General features: G+C 49.9%; 1 protein-coding gene across 4 annotated transcripts in view; it reads right to left on the bottom strand.

Annotated features, from left to right (window-relative positions):
• Positions 1-16454, bottom strand: part of prex2 (phosphatidylinositol-3,4,5-trisphosphate-dependent Rac exchange factor 2) — a 92851-nt gene that overhangs the window by 48641 nt on the left and 27756 nt on the right. For 3 of the 4 annotated variants that reach the window (XR_014766307.1, XR_014766306.1, XM_084703013.1), the window contains exons 7-16: positions 14590-14723; positions 14194-14297; positions 13020-13169; positions 11724-11868; positions 7233-7333; positions 6242-6345; positions 5632-5681; positions 3135-3210; positions 1820-1892; positions 526-668 (exon numbers count right to left, since the gene is read on the bottom strand). Coding sequence is in view for 2 of the 4 variants with exons in the window: in XM_084703013.1 (XP_084559139.1) it covers positions 526-668; positions 1820-1892; positions 3135-3210; positions 5632-5681; positions 6242-6345; positions 7233-7333; positions 11724-11868; positions 13020-13169; positions 14194-14297; positions 14590-14723 (1080 nt within the window). In the remaining 2 variants the exon portion in view is untranslated. Of the gene's footprint in view, positions 1-525; positions 669-1819; positions 1893-3134; positions 3211-5631; positions 5682-6241; positions 6346-7232; positions 7334-11723; positions 11869-13019; positions 13170-14193; positions 14298-14589; positions 14724-15801; positions 16136-16454 lie in introns of those variants that run through there. The other variant, XM_084703014.1, reaches the window with a different exon arrangement.

Genomic DNA, 16454 nt, shown 5'->3' with positions numbered 1-16454 from the left:
ACACACACCACAAGCACTCATGCACGAACACACACAGCACAAACACAGAAACTGACTGAGACACACACACACACACACACACACCCTGTGGTGTTTTTTTCACTCAAAAAAAAAAAAAAAAAGAGTGCTTACTGGGGTTAAAGAGGGATTTTTGCTGCATCCTGCTTTTATGTGTGCACAGCTGTGTCTTGGTCATGGTTTAGTTTACAAACTTTATGTACAAGTTTCTGAACAGCCATGTACCCAAAAGCACGAAAAACATCATGAATAGAACACCGCAGTAAATCACAAATTGCTAAACATTCTCACATCAAGCATGTGTGGACCTTACTGATATATGGGTGGGTGTGGCCAAAACATCGGGTGAAGGGGGGGGGGGCACACCGATAGCACACTGCAGTTTTGAATTAACATCCCCCCATTAGAGGGAAGGAGTGTGGGGGAGGTGGAGGGGTGAGGTTGGGGGGGAGGGGAGGAGGGCATGGGTGTCTCAGCTGGAGGTCATTAGCCTGCACCATCTCTCACCAGCAGGGATTTGGCGATGACGTTCTCGGCTATTTTCAGATCGTGCTTCATGGGCTTGTGCTTAGTGTTGGAGCCCTCCATCTCCTCGTCAGCGAAGAAACGAAACAATAAGGGCTCGTCCTTGAACTCGCTCTTTTCCAACACTGGGGGAAAGAAAGAAAGAAAGAAAGAAATGGGAAAAAGAAAGTGTGGACACATTCCCTGACTCCCAGGAAAGTGCTGGGTGGATGAGATGAACCTTGATTGCAAACTTGAGCTGTCTTTCCTCAGGTTCACTGAACGGCTTTGCGGGAAGGTGTCTCTCAATTCAAATGAAGTCTATTTCTGACTCAGTCAAGTCGCCATAAGCCAAGAGTACCAGAACAGACCTCCAGTTCTAACGCAGGAATATTCAGAGTGGAGATTCTGCTACAACTTCAGAGAATAAGAGGCTTAAACATGTTAACAAGACTAAGAGCGCCTCTCTCTCTCTCTCACAAACACACACACACACGCACACACACACACACACACACACACACACACAGCGTTGTGCATTGAACAAATGGGAGACCCTAACTTGCACTGTAAGAGGGGGCACAGAAAGGACTCCATTAAGATGGTCTCTGTGGCAACGGAAAGCTAAGCCTAAGACCTTCAACTATGAAACTATAAAATCCCCTTAACTTGTCTCCCCAGAAAGATCAGATATAATGGCAGTAGTTTTAATGGTCATTCAACAGTTCAAATAGCCTACTGGCACGAACGATGAGAATACGCTGGAAGGTCTGGAAATGAATTATTCTCCATACATTTGAAGGTAATTGTGGGCAGTTTGGAGCAGTTACATCACATGGGTAATGAGAAATGTGTGTGTGTGTGTGTGTGTGATGTGGACTTTGGCAGGAGGCAACTTCATCTCTTTAGGCAGTCTGACTCCCCATAAACAACCGGTAACCAAGACGACTGGTCATTCGCACTTGGATCGACAAACATCTTATGTGCTCGAGAAGTTCTCTACCATGGGCCAAAGCAAACCATGCACACACACTCAGAAGAAAAGTGAAATTGTGAGTGAAAGTTGTGGGTCTGTAAGATGTCCATATCCATCAGGAGTATTGAGAGCAGAAACTGGTGAACTGGAGGTCAGAAAACCAGACATTGCCAGGTAGCTACTTTGTCATCATGAAACATCATGAAACATCAACGGATGGTTTGTGTGTTCAGGGGCTGCCCCATGTGTGGGGAGATGAGTCAGAGGCCTGGCCTGGGATGGCTGGATGGACGGATGTGTGGACAGGGAGCTGGGTCGTACCGTGGTGCATGAAGCCATTGTCACACAACTCCACACCCAAGATCAACGCTTCCTCCCTCGTCCTGCAGTCTCCCTGCACAGGAGAGAGAGAGAGAGAGAGAGAGAGAGAGAGAGAGACAGAGAGAGAGAGAGAGACAGAGAGAGAGAGAGAGAGAAGAGAGAGAGAGAGAGAAAGAGAAAGAGAAAGAGAAAGAGAAAGAGAAAGAGAAAGAGAAAGAGAAAGAGAAAGAGAAAGAGAGAGAGAGAGAGAGAGAGAGAGAGAGAGAGAGAGAGAGAGAGAGAGAGAGAGAGAGAGAGAGAGAGAGAGAGAGAGAGAGAGACAGACAGACAGACAGACAGACAGACAGACAGACAGACAGACAGACAGACAGACAGACAGACAGACAGACAGACAGACAGACAGACAGAGAGAGAGAGAGTTAGTGTATGTATTGTATTCAGATGGGGGGAAAGAGAACAAAGCACATTGTGTGTTTAGAGGCTGCTCTGGTCACTCTCTGTGTTCCCCGGTCCAGCAGGCCTGCTGACAAGCTGCAGTGGCTCACTCACTAAACAAGCACACCCTTCTGATGTCTAGACAGCTCACAGGGACAACGCTTCAAGTCACACTGAAGGGGTGTAATACTTTTCTCTAACCTGGGTCACACACACCCGTGCACACACACACACACACAATGAGTCTGCGATCTAGATTTGGCGGTGGTGTTGAACGTTTTGTTATTTCATATTAAGTATTCTGGAGAGGGGTATTCATCTGTTTAATTCACAGCAATCAGAATGAATAAAGTACTTCATCAACATATCCTTCATGCTGTGGTATCCTTCTCTTATCTTGCTCACCTGTTCACCTCTCCTCTTCCCCCCCCCTCATTCCCTCCCCTCCTCTCCTCTCCTACCCCCCTCATCCCTTCCTCTCCTACCCCCCTCATCCCCTCCTCTCCTACCCCCCTCATCCCCTCCTCTCCTACCCCCCTCATCCCCTCCTCTCCTACCCCCCTCATCCCCTCCTCTCCTACCCCCCTCATCCCCTCCTCTCCTACCCCCCTCATCCCCTCCTCTCCTACCCCCCTCATCCCCTCCTGTCTTGTCACCCCCTCCTCTGAACATCTGGGATCTTCTGCAGGACTTGGTTTGCTATTTTCTTTTCTTTTCCTCTGAGGTCTGTTTGAAGTGACCCTTCTGTTATGACAACACAGTCACTTCCCTGCTCCTCTCTTTCCTTCCCCACCTCCAGTCTTCCGGAGGGAGAAATGTGTTTCCAATAAGCAGGCATGCCAACAGGGGATCAGGAGAAGTGCACAGAGCGAGAGCTTACCTGAGCTATGAGCCAGTCGATCAACTTGTTGGCCATTACCACAGATTTGTAGGTACGGAGATGGTAGTCCTTATCCCTGGGCGGACAAGCACAGCGGAGACACACCATTAAGTGTGTTTCCACACACACACACACACACACACACACACACACACACACACACACTGAAGCTGAAAACGTTTAACCGGTCATTTTACAGTGCTCCAAAGTGTAACGGGAGTTTAGCACAAGACTGCGTCAAGTACAGTATGAATATTCATCACAGCAATTTTCTTGGATGTGAGCCACACTCAACCAGAGCCACGCTGGTAGGGAGGGGAGGGGAGGGGAAGGAGGGGAAGGAGGGGAGGGGAAGGAGGGGAGGGGATCTTAGTCAGAACTGTCAGTGTGTGTTGGTCACATTTCAAGCATTAGCGAATACATCATTAACCAAAGTGAGTTTCGGCCCATCTCTGTCAGCTAAGAGGGTTCCAGAGCTGGGAGAAGCTCTCTGACACACACACACACGCACGCGCACACTTGCACGCACGCACACACCCCCCCACACGCGCGCACACACACAGCCTTGACCCTGCGACCTCTGCTGCAGCAGGGGTGCTGCTCTGAGTGTTGCTCCCCTTACTGAGAGCGACGGCGTGCCTGAGCCAGATCCGGGGAATGCTCTCTGAAACGGGGCAGTGACTTTCCCATGAACACAGGGGTCTCCCTGGGGACGACGCAGGGGCCGGCCGCAGGGCTGGAAAGTCCAGGAATACTTGAACACACCCACACACACACCACACTATACATGGAATATACACACATCTCCTATTGCATATACAGATGTATACACAGACACACACACGCCACCCTAACAAGTCAAGAACGACATGCAGGCCTAAGTTCAATCTCAGCTGACTGCAGCTTCCCAGAACGAGAAGCGTGAGAGGGCAAATGTTCCCCCCACTTTCCTCAGAGTGGGACGTTCCATAGCATAACTGCATCTGACAAGCTGGTTCGGACCATGATGGGGGCAGGGGGGTATTGACGAGTTAAGCACGCCGCTCTGCCGTGCCGTGCCCAAATCAGACGGCCTGAGGGGCGGGAGGGTGGGGGTGTAGCAGGAGCCAGACAGATTTTCCCCTGAATGAAAGAGAGGCCTGGTCAAAGACAAGGGGGAACTGGCGGTGAGGGCGGTGAGGGGGGGGGGAGGGGCTGTCAGAGTGAAAAATGAGGGGTAAACAACAGTCCAGCGGGCAGCCATATGCCCGGCATACAAGCAGCACCAAACTGGAAGTGGCTGGAGGAGGTGGGAGGAGGTCAGGTAGGAGAGCGAGTGGGCCCTTCTGCTGCCTGGGTAACCAGCGCTGGAACCAAACACAGAGCCAGAGCGGCAGACAGCAGGAGCTCAGGGGCAGGACCCCCAGCGTGTGTTCCCCTAACCAGAGCGAGACAAGAGAGAGAAACCCCAGTTATCTGCTTGCTCGCTCGCTCGCTCGCTCTGCAGAGCAGATGTAGGGGTAATGACTCGGTACGAGCTGGGCCGCCTTGCCGGCTTTAGGTACGTGGGTCTATCTGGCTGTGGCCAGAGACGGTACAGGAGCACTGTGCTCTGGTGTGTGACCCTCTCCAGGCTCTCTGTCTGGGGGAACATCTGTTCAAAGTTCTTCTTCTTTGTTCCACCGCCCCACCGTAGGGTATGTATGGTAGCTAACAGCGCCAGATCAATATCACAGCCTCTCAGTTCAGCACATAATAGCCAGCAGGCCTCCTCTGTCATGTTACAGTTACACAACTTTCTGGTGGGGAAAGCGGGGTCGTCCACTTCCCTCAGAACCCCTCCTTCGAAGCCCCCCGACCCCCACCCACCCACCCACCTCCACCCCCCGACCCCCACCCACCCACCCCAACCCCCCACAACCCCCTCCGCTCTTCTGCCAGGAAATTCCACCTAATTAGGCAGGGGCGGGCTGCACCAATTACAAGCTGGCATTCCCATGGCCAGGGATGCATTGTAGGGAAAATACTACACACACACTGTGACACAGAAAAACAAATTCCTTTCCTCAATGACTTGGTTTGCTAAGCACACACGGGCTCAACAAAAACACAGACACACACACACATGCAGTGATTCAACACGGTTAGTGGCTCTCTGGGTCTCTTGTCTCAGAGCTTTTGTCGTTGGACCGTGTTGGGTGAGGAGACGGTCAGCCGCACTGCACACATGAGCTGTATGGAGGTCTCACCGGGGTTTAACCAAAGCATGGCCTCATGCCATTGCTGCGTTTGACACACACGCCCAATACACTGCGCCAAAGCACATTGGCAGAACATACCTCGAAACCAAAATAGTGCGCCTTTAACACAGAGACCTCTCACTCATGCAGTGACTGTTTGCCAATGCGTTCTATTGACTGTGACCTGAAACAAGCATGTGATGACAGTACTAAGTGACGTGAAAAAAGGGACGGTCATCCCAGTGGTTCCAGGAGAGGACAGACTGGCCTCCACCTACCTGACGACAGGAGTGAAGAGACTGTGGAGACGACAGAAGAGCCTGACACCCTGAGAGAGAGAGAGAGAGAGAGAGAGAGGGGGAGAGAGACAGAGAGAGAGAGGGAGAGACAGAGAGAGAGAGAGAGAGAGAGAGAGAGAGAGAGAGAGAGAGAGAGAGAGAGAAAGGGGGAGTGAAGTAGAGAGAGAGACAGAGAGAGAGAGAGAGAGAGAGAGAGAGAGAGAGAGAGAGAGAGAGAGAGAGAGAGAGAGAGAGAGAGAGAGAAAGGGGGAGTGAAGTAGAGAGAGAGACAGAGAGAGAGAGAGAGAGTGAAGTAGAGAGAGAGACAGAGAGAGAGAGAGAGAGAGAGAGAGAGAGAGAGAGAGAGAGAGAGAGAGAGAGAGAGAGAGAGAGAGAGAGAGAGAGAGAGAGAGAGAGAGAGAGAGAGAGAGACAGACAGACAGACAGACAGACAGACAGACAGACAGACAGACAGAGAGAGAGAGAGAGAGAGAGAGAAAGGGGGAGTGAAGAAGGGAGAAAGAGGGGGGCGATGTTTCAGTGATAAAAGGACATCAGTTTTAAAACAGTTTTAAATCAGGTTTCCATGAAGGTCATTTAGTTGCGTTACCTTGGAGATGACATCCTGCATGTCGCTTCTGGGATGGTAGGTGCCGTCGTCATAGCGAAAGCGGTACAGCACAGGCTCGGGCTTGAACTGGTGCTTGTCTGTGACTGAGGACAGAATTCACAACCAGCAGCAATGTCAATTCATACATTCATGCTTTCTTCACAGTCTCAACGGAAAGCAGTAGCAGCCTCAGCATAGCAGCTGTGCTCTCTTTCCCTCTTTCCTCTCCATCTCTCTCTCTTCCTCTCTTTCCGATCTCGCTTTCTATCACTTTCTCTCCCTCCGTCTCTCCTTCCCTCTCTTCATATTAAGGGCATATGTTGAGGACCCCCCTAACAGGGACCAGTTGGTACATCCTGTGCACACGCCATCAGAGGGAGCTTCAAAGCCGCTTCTCATTCCTCGTCTCTAGGAAGCAGGCCACAGCGATTTCAAGTCCTGCTTGGCCCACCGCCTCAAGCCTTTGAGGAGAACTAAAAGCTATACCGAGGAGAGCAGTGTGTTCCATGTGAACGCGTTAGCCAGGGGAAAGGCTTTCTCCCCTCACACGCTACCAAACTGCCCACAGGGCAGCCGTCACGAGGATATTAAACAAACACCACGGTGAGAAGAGATTAATATTTATAACCCCTAACCTAAACACTGGGCCAGAGCGAGGGGCTTAAATGAGCCGTCTGCTCTCGGCTGTTGTGATGTAAGTGACATCATTGTTGTAATAGCTTGTTGTAGAACAAGGCAGAAACATTTGTAATACACTGCGATAGTGGAGAGCCAGGGATAGACAGACCGGCTGGTCCAGGCTGGACCTGCGTCACGCACAACACTCCATGGTGAAACAAGGACCTCTGTGGATGATGTTTTAGTGTCAGGGTTGAGGATGAGGTGAAGGATGAGACTGAGGATGTAGATCCAGAGAGGTGAAGAGCTTCGTGTGTGAAGGGATGATGCTGGGGATGAGGCTGGCAGGGGGGAGGGGGGGGGGGGTACTGACCGTGGTGGATGATGCCGTTCTCCAGCAGGGCCTGGCCCAGGTGGACGCCCTCTTCTGGGTTGTCTGTCTCCCTGATGTCCATCAGCCAGGACACAAACTCACTGAGAGACACAGGACAGAAGGCTTCATCAGACACAGGACAGAAGGCTTCATCAGACACAGGACAGAAGGCTTCATCAGAGACAGGACAGAAGGCTTCATCAGAGACAGGACAGCAGCCTCCTTGAAGGTGTTGCTCCTTAGCTGGACACACAGTCAAAACTGTGTCGTCAGCCAATGCCCTCCGACGAGAGCAGGAGAGAAATAAAAGGGATGGAGACTTCAGAGCTAATGCATGTCCCAGGTAACACAGGCAATTAAAACAAGAAAACGTAGACCCAGTAACAAAGACCTTCACAGAACATAAACCTTCCCCAGACTCGACTACGTCAACAAATACGACGGGATCTTCTTGGAGGGCCTTGCTTATTTATCATTGGAGGCCATTTCTGTTGGCTAAACCAGCTGATGGGAGGATTAGCTCATCAGTTTTTCTTCTGCAACTGGAGCAGTATTTGTTTTGGACGCAGGCGGCATGCCCGTCAGATCTCCCTGTGTTAGTCTGCTTTCAGGGACGCTCTGGGGAGAAGCTCCATGTTGGCTGTGTTGGGCTGGGTATGAGAAATTAACAGCACACTGACAAAACAAACAAATGTATCTCTTCTGACCAAAACTCGCTAAATTAGATGATTCGGTATAATGTTATGCTGCTATCCTGTGGGAGGAGAGGAAGAGAAGAAAAGAGAGAGAGAGGTTAGAGAGACAGACAGGCTAAGCAGCAGTAACCCATGTCTCCTCTTTCCACAGAAGCAAAACAGACATGGGCAGCCCCACCATAGGAATCCTGTGGTCTGCCCAAACCTAAGCCCCAGAAGAGGGGAAGAAGAGCATCACTGTGGAGCGATCGGATGTCAAACACATACGAGACAGAAGAAAATCGACCAAAACCCCTATGACACCTTCTCTCTGTTTGTCTCTCTCTCTGTTTCTGTCTCTCTCTCTCTGTTTCTGTCTCTCTCTCTCTGTTTCTGTCTCTGTCTGTTTCTGTCTCTCTCTCCCCCCCTCTCTCCCTCTCCCTACCTCTCCCTCCCTCTCCCTCTCCCTCTCCCTCTCTCTCCCCCCATCCCCAATTACCCCCGGCTCATCCCTCTCTTCACCCTGCTAGAGCAGCCCAGCCCAGAACAACATTGATTTGTCAACCTCTGTACCTCTACTATGGAGAGAAAACACACCCAATGTTTGGACTACAAAGCTCACATGGCCTTTGACAAATCCAGGCCACTTATGCAACGGCTGGTAACGTGAAACAGTTTCAAGCTGTTCCCCTTAACAGCTCCACACACAGTCCCACTCTCAGTGTTCTCAACTACAGGACTGTTCCTACACAGGAAGGGTTAACCATGCTACCTGGGTTGGCTACACACTTAGACCTGGGTGTTTTACGTGGATGGCAATGTGACCAGCAAACGGCTTCTCTCCTGTATTAAACGCTCCCAGCCTCGAGGACCAAACCACAAATAAGACGGAGCAGTTAAAAAGGAGGTGTTCCAAAATAGCCCTCTGTTTCACAAAATCACATGCAGAGAAAGAGAGAGACAGAGAGAGAGAGAGAGAGAGAGAGAGAGAGAGAGAGAGAGAAAGAGAGACAGAGAAAGAGAGAGACAGAGAAAGAGAGAGACAGAGAAAGAGAGAGACAGAGACAAAGACAGAGACAGAGACAGACAGAGACATAGATAGAGAGAGACAGACAGAGACAGAATAACAGACAAGGTCTGTCTCACAATGGGGGGAGTGGGAGAGTCTCAGCCAGAGGCAATGTGGTTTTCATCAAAGAAATACCACAGTGGTTCATCCCAGTCACCAATTAGGCCTTATTAAGAGAAAGGTGATACCAAGACCACTATCCTGTACTCTACCTTCCAGGCGGTCCGGCGCTACACTTTCACAGGACAGCACCGAGGTGTCGGGGCAGTGTGGATGCAAACAGAAGGATAGGATTTCACGGGGCTTTCTAACAGCCCGAAGCTGCTAGCTAGCAGTCCACCATATGGCTGGTTCAAAGTCAGACGAGCACCCACGCATGACCACTTATATGATCCCTCTAATCTTTCAGCTGACAGATCCATTCTTGATTCAGACCGCACTGGTTTTGACATTGTCTGCACAGACCGAGGGTGGCAGCACGCCCCATTCCAAAAGCCGTGTACCATGTCACCTAGCCACAACTATGCCCTGCTGGGTTTTCAGACGGCTTGTTTTCTCCCTCCCTACACTTAAAAATAACTGTCAATTTGAAATGGCAATATAAACTGCAGTAATACGAGTTAGATTATTATTACCAGTCAAAACAGACGTCAGGTCTTAAAAAAACTCCCCGTATAGTCAAACAATAAAGTTAAAATGTCTGACACGTTTAGTGGCTTCAAAAATAGCTCCCTGACAGGACATTCAGTACACAAGAAAGTTCTGGCAAAAGTTAGGAGACAGAGCTTAGCTTTTAGACTGGTTCTCTGATGGTCTGCTATGAATCTCCGTGGAGATTCGTCACACCAACGTGCACACTGAATAGGAGTGCCGTTCGCTTGTGTTGCTGCCAGCACACGATTGGCTGTCACACACTGTGAAATGTCCTTCTGTTTCAAACATCCACCAGCTACTTCCCAGCTACGACCATATGCTGGGCCTTCATAATCCCCAGGTCCAGCCGCGCTCCGCGCCCCGGTGTCAGTTTCACACCCTCCCTGCCAGACACGAGCCTGTGATGCAGAGAACAGACAGAGCAGGCCGCACCTCCAGTCCCAGTTACAGGTGACAAACGTTACTGGATGACGAGAGGAAGTGAAGTTTATAGGGCCGTTTTTTCCCCCGCTTTGAATCGGTAGACGAGAAGGTGTGATCCCCCGTTCAAACAGAGCAAAGCCCTTTCTAAAGGAAACCCCTGTGCAGTCCTGTACTGCAGACAGAGCAGCTGGGACAGGCTGTTCCCGAGAGCAGGGCTGCAGGGCTGCAGGGCTGTAGGGCAGCAGGGCAGCAGGCCTGCAGGATAATACGGGGAAAAAAGCATAACTCACGTACATTGATGATTGGAGTGAGGAGAACTCAACCTCCCATTATCAGAGTTCCAAAGCAGATTGTTTTAACCCTATTGTTAAACATCTGGTTTTGAAATCTGATAGTAGGAGATTGAACTCTTCTCACTCCAATCATCCATGAGCGTGTCAAAGTAAATAATTTTAAAAATAAAATAAAATAAAAAGATTTTTTATTTTTCCTTTTTAAATCCTTCTTGGCTCTAACCCTGTAATGGAAAACGGTGGTTGGATTTAACATCCCCAAATCCAACCACCGCTTTACATTATTTACTTTGGTAAAGTTTTGAAATGAATTGCTGTCAAAATGAGATTTGAAATGCAGTCAGACCAGCGATGCTTTTAACATCCGTGCTTCATGCCATGAAAGCTTGAAAACTGTCAACAGTCCAACCGACACTCTTACTTATTCAATATTACTGAAATATGTGTTTGGGAAAATAATCTCTAGAACATTTGTACCTTTTTGTCACACACATGTAAGCACATACGCTTAAACACACACACACATTCTGTCTTGCACCATCTCTCTCTCTCCCCCCCTCCCCCCTCTCTCCCCCCTTTCCCTCCCTCTTTCCCCTCTATCTCTATCTCTCACACACACACACACCTGCCTAGTATAAAGGCCTTTTCCAGGACAGTGTAAAGGCCTTTTCTGCGGTAGTTACCTCATGGATTTCTCTGTGGAGACTTAAGCCTAATCCCACACAGGGAAAACGCAAGTAAGCAGCCTTGGCTGAAACCTCAGAGGTATATCTCCAAGATTTACGACAGGCCTTCAATAGTCTATCCGCTCCCTAGATTGCCCACCAATAATCCTTAAAACAAGATGAATGGATGTGACTGGGTGCCAGATGGAGCCATCTATGTCATACAACAAGGATACAAAAATATTACCAAAATGTTTGAAAAATGCTGATGTGCTTTTTCACCTTATTTGGTTTTAAGCCTATACAGATTCTGAAATAAAAGGGGGGTTTGCAGGGTGATCCTGATTAATGCATGCGCTGTGAGTAATTAGCTCTATGAAAAGACAGCTCAGGTAACATTTTTCATATTGCTGGAGATTATTAGCAGACATGACATCTTCTACTGTTTGTTCTGCAGGAACAATAATAATTCCCCAAAAGACACAGATCTGTACTTAATCTATATTTGAAGCGCAAGACATCGTATGTTGCCTACAGTAAACTAGTAATCCAGGATTGTCTCTATAGAGCCATCTCATTTGGATAGTTCCACTATGTTAGCGACAGGAAATGCAGGATGATCGTAACACTCCCATCCTGCTAGGATGAGAAGAGCAGTTCAAGGGTCAGAGGTCAGAGGTCAGGGGTCAGGGGTCAGGTTCAGCAGGGCTTACCTTCCCAGGAAGCACTTGGGGAAGGTGGTGAGTTTGCGTTTCCTGTCTTTAACGAGGTGTCCCTGCTTGGTCATCAGATGGTAGAGCTTCTCTCCCTTCTCCGACACCATCACCCAAGTCTCCTGTTCCATCCCCAGCCTCAGAGCTGGAGGGAGGGAGGGAGGGAGGGAGGGAGGGAGGGAGGGAGGGAGGGAGGGAGGGAGGGAGGGAGGGAGGGAGGGAGGGAGGGAGGGAGGGAGGGAGGGAGGGAGGGAGGGAGGGAGGGAGGGAGGGAGGGAGGGAGGGAGGGAGGGAGGGAGGGAGGGAGGGAGGGAGGGAGGGAGGGAGGGAGGGAGGGAGGGAGGGAGGGAGGGAGGGAGGGAGGGAGGGAGGGAGGGAGGGAGGGAGGGAGGGAGGGAGGGAGGGAGGGAGGGAGGGAGGGAGGGAGGGAGGGAGGGAGGGAGGGAGGGAGGGAGGGAGGGAGGGACATGGAAAGAAAGGGAGAGAAGAAATCAAAACGAGCAATGATCACAGAAGGAGCAAAGAGGAAAACAGGAGAGGGTGAAACAATCTCAAGCACTCCTATGCCTGCTGTTTGATGTGTTTCTGTGTGTACAGCACGTTGATAACTGGCAGCCGTGCTGATCCTGACAGCCCATCCTCTCCCAGCGTCAGGCCAGGAGGACACACACAGCCCAGGGCAGGGCAGGGACCGTGCTGCTGGCATCATTTCATGTCCTCAGAAAACATTCGGCTGTCAACAGCCGCTACAGCAGGGGATCTTTGGAGACTGAACATCTGCTCCGTCTGACATAGACTCGTTCCTCCCAAATGTGACCTTCCCCATGAGTGTCTGCTGAACTCAAACATTGTTATTATAATCAGGGCATTTCAACAGTGCCTTGTGCTTGTTGCTTGCTGTCTCAACGTTAACCCAATTAAACTGCAAGGGGGGCTAATGTCTTCACAGTGACTAGGCAATTATCAGCTACAGCTCACCTCCACGCAAATTATTTATTTGTGTGTGTTTTCTAATGACTGTCGGAGGGAAGGTTTTCACCTGTGTCTAAGCTTTAAATGTGGGGGACTGAGCATTGAGGAGGGGAACAATGTTTCTTTCAATCCACTCAATTCCCTTAAACACCGTTTCTATCTTGTGAGGTAATAGAGGGACTGTGTCAGTTCTATCTTTTCAATCTGTTTGCAGTTTAATCCGAAGAGCTTTGTAACAACTGAACTACACATTCTCAAGTGTGTCTCTCACACACACACACGCACCTGAGAATTCCACCCAATCAATTTGAACTCGTTACTCACTTTTCCTCCTCTCTCTCTCTTTCAAGATGGCCTCCAGCCACGCCTGCTTGTCTTCAGGGCTCTTGGCCATGCAAACGAACCACTTGTTCTTGGCCGTGTTGTGAATCTTCCAGCCGTTGTTCACGATGTTCCCGCTGCTGTGGTAGTCGGCTAGGAGACAAAAGACAAAAACAGACTCAGTGTCCCAACCGTGACAGAATACCACTTCCTGAGGGGGAGAAGAAAAATCAATGTCTTTTTAGTTTAGTTTCACTGCTCCATCTTATGAATTTTGAGTTGTTGACCAGAGAGTGTATTTGACGGTAAGGGATGTCTATTGTTGATTCCGCATGTGTTTGAACAGCAACATGGGAAAACATAGCTGGAGCTAATGGAACATGTTTCTGTCCTTCCCATGAAACATCAACATCCACCAAACACATCCACTTTCGGATGAAGCGTTAGTCAGATGTAAACTCTTTTCCCTCTCTTTCACCTTGACTCTGTCACTTCCTTTGTCTGTCTCTCTTTTAGTCTCTCACCCTCTTCTCTCTCGATGGATCCAACCCCCTTATTATCCTCCCTCCCTGCCTCCTGCTCCCCAGTCTAAAAGAGCTGTATAATAGGCCCTGGGCTGCAATCCTCCTCCATCAAGTGCTTCATTGATTATCGCTCCCCTGTTATCATGAGATAAACGAGGGTACACAGATGGAGAGAGAGGACCATCCATCCACATTATTTACCACTCCGCTCATGCACCACCCATAGGCCTGTGTGCATTATTGATAACTACTACAGACTGATTGGAAAACAGCAGATGCATGTCAAGTTTGGACACTCAAAATCTCAAAAGCCCTGAACTGTTAGGTATATATTCCTTATAGGTAAGGAAGCTATTTAGTTCAGAGGAGGAATGGATGAGTGTGCACTCTGCAGATAAGTATAACAATTTCTCAGCTATTCTGCATTACAATTTGAATTATTTTTCCCTTGACCTCCGTGTTTTCATTGAAAGTAACAAACTCAAACATCATAAATCATCGGCTGTAATCAGATCAGCTTTAGACCCGGTCATGTGACTGCAGGACAGTATCCAGGGTGCTGAAGACCCGGTCATGTGACCAGGGTGCTGTAGTCCTGGTCATGTGACTGCAGGACAGTATCCCAGGGTGCTATAGCCCCAGGGTTCCCTCACCTGTGCCGTCGTCCATGTTCTCCACCTCCATCACCTCTGTGTTGATGCGTCCCCTGAACAGGAAGCGAGGACCCTCAGTGGACGCCTTGCTGTTCTTCAAACGCCTGAGGACCCAAAACACACCGTCACTCAGAGAGAGAGAGAGAGAGAGAGAGAGAGAGAGAGAGAGAGAGAGAGAGAGAGAGAGAGAGAGAGAGACATAGAGAGAGAGAGACAGAGAGACAGAGAGACAGAGAGAGACAAAGACATAGAGAGAGAGAGAGAGAGAGAGAGAGAGAGAGAGAGAGAGAGACAAAGACAGAGAGAGAGAGAGAGAGAGAGAGAGAGAGAGAGAGAGAGAGAGAGAGAGAGCCTGGAGTTTCAGCAGGGGTCTCTGGAAAGGAGAGGAGAGGTCACCTGTTCTTCTTCTTGCAGTAGACCAGGAGGTTGTCGAACAGGAAGAAGATCCTCTCCTGGATGTTCCCTGCTGAGATCTTCAGCAGCACGCCCTGCATCAGCATCTCCGTGCACGTGTCTGTGATGTTGGAGCCCTGCGGGCGGGCACACACACACAGCTCCAGTGAGCACCACCAGCATGAGCTCAGATGGAGAGCAGTCTTTACATGGCCTGTGCCTTTCTGTGTACGCTAGGTCTCTCTTTTGGGGAGGGGAAGGGGGGGTGAGACCAGCATTTCCCTGGTCTCTCTCACAGTCCTGTAAAAACACTGTCCACTTCCTCGCCCCAGATTGCTTGGGGGACATGAGCGTTACATGACCATGTGGAATAACATCCCGTCTCGCTGTGTTAGGCAGAGCTCTGCTAGGCCCTGCTTGGTCATACCCTGGGTATTGTGCTGAGGGTCTGGCCACCAGATTGGCCTATAGGCCGCTGCTGCAAGCGATAAACGCTCCAGTATTTTCCCGTCCCTCGTCTGCCAGCCAGGGGGATTTATGTGGCGTGTTAGATCGACCCTGTCAGGGCTAAATATACCCCCCCCCTTCCCCTCCCCCCAAAGCACAGAGACAGAAAATGTGCTAAGCATTTCCTCCTGCTGAGAAACCCACAAGCCAAGACTCGATATCCCCTCTCTCTCAACCTCTCTCCATTGGATTCCTCCTCTCAGATTATTCCTCTCCTCCCTTTATTTTCCTATCTCTCTAGCATTTTTCCTCTCCTCCCTCTTTCCTCCACTCCCTCCCTCCTCCGTGTCCCTCTCTCCTGGGTATCCTCTCACCCCAGTCTGGGTCCGGATGTTCATTACATCCAGTGAGTTCTGTGTAGGTGTGTGCGTTGGTGTGAGTGTGGGTGTGCGTGCCTGCATCCGTGTCAGTGAATACTATTGGTCACCCAGACCGTGGCATCTCATTGGTCCCAACTCAAGACTAACATCCCACTTCCTGTTTTAAGGAAAAATACATTGCAGACACTTCCTGTTGCGAGGAACACTCGTATAGATCTGCTGCCCGCTGGCATCTGGTCAAACAGGCTTTTAATGAAACAACCATTTACCCTTCTCTCTCTCAGAATTTCTATTGTTCCTGTCTTCCATTGTACGTCTTTTACTTTTTCACGTTCACGCTCTCTCCCTGCCCCTCTCCCCAGCCCACAGCTGTTCTACCGAAACCCACCGAGACACTCAGTCCTGGAGCCCAGACACCAGGCTGGAGTAAGATGTCTGTTTCATCTACATCTCATCCCTTTCTTTCGTGTGTTGGGACTGCCAGACATAATAAAAGATAGGAAAAGAGAGAGAGCATATCTTGGTCATTACGTTGAACAACATAAATGCAGACAAGCATATCCTGTACTGAGCAGTCACAGCCATATGTCAAATGAGCTGGCAAGAAAAGAAGAGAATCTTGAAATGTTGAAGATGTTGGAACGATATTGAACACTGGAACGAACTCGAACGTTGGAAGGATCTTGAACGTTGGAACTTTCTTGAGTGTGTCCCAATAGACAGTGAGGCAACCAGGCCCTCACGTTAACGCAACACCGTCTACAACAGTCATCAGGGGGGGTTGGGACTGGGGGTAGTTCTTTGGAAGTTCTCGAAAAACACTGTGACATAAAACAGACACGGACACCACTGACAGTTCCCCTGGCAACAGCTGGCAGCCATCGCCATGGTGACCACGGCGGGCCCGCGCCCTGTCTCAAGGGGGGGGGGGGGGGCCGTGTAGCGGCGTCCGGCGCAAACTACTGTGGAGAGGGTCAGCCCTAACGAGCAGACAACACGGCCTGGAAATGAGAGGGGAAAAAGTGAGGACCTCCATCCATA

The sequence above is a fragment of the Hypomesus nipponensis genome, chromosome 8, assembly GCF_054491055.1.
Source record: "Hypomesus nipponensis isolate SF chromosome 8, ASM5449105v1, whole genome shotgun sequence".
NCBI classification, from domain to species: Eukaryota; Metazoa; Chordata; class Actinopteri; order Osmeriformes; family Osmeridae; genus Hypomesus; species Hypomesus nipponensis.
Note: the sequence above shows the minus strand (reverse complement) of the source record. Positions and strands in the feature narration are given on the sequence as shown.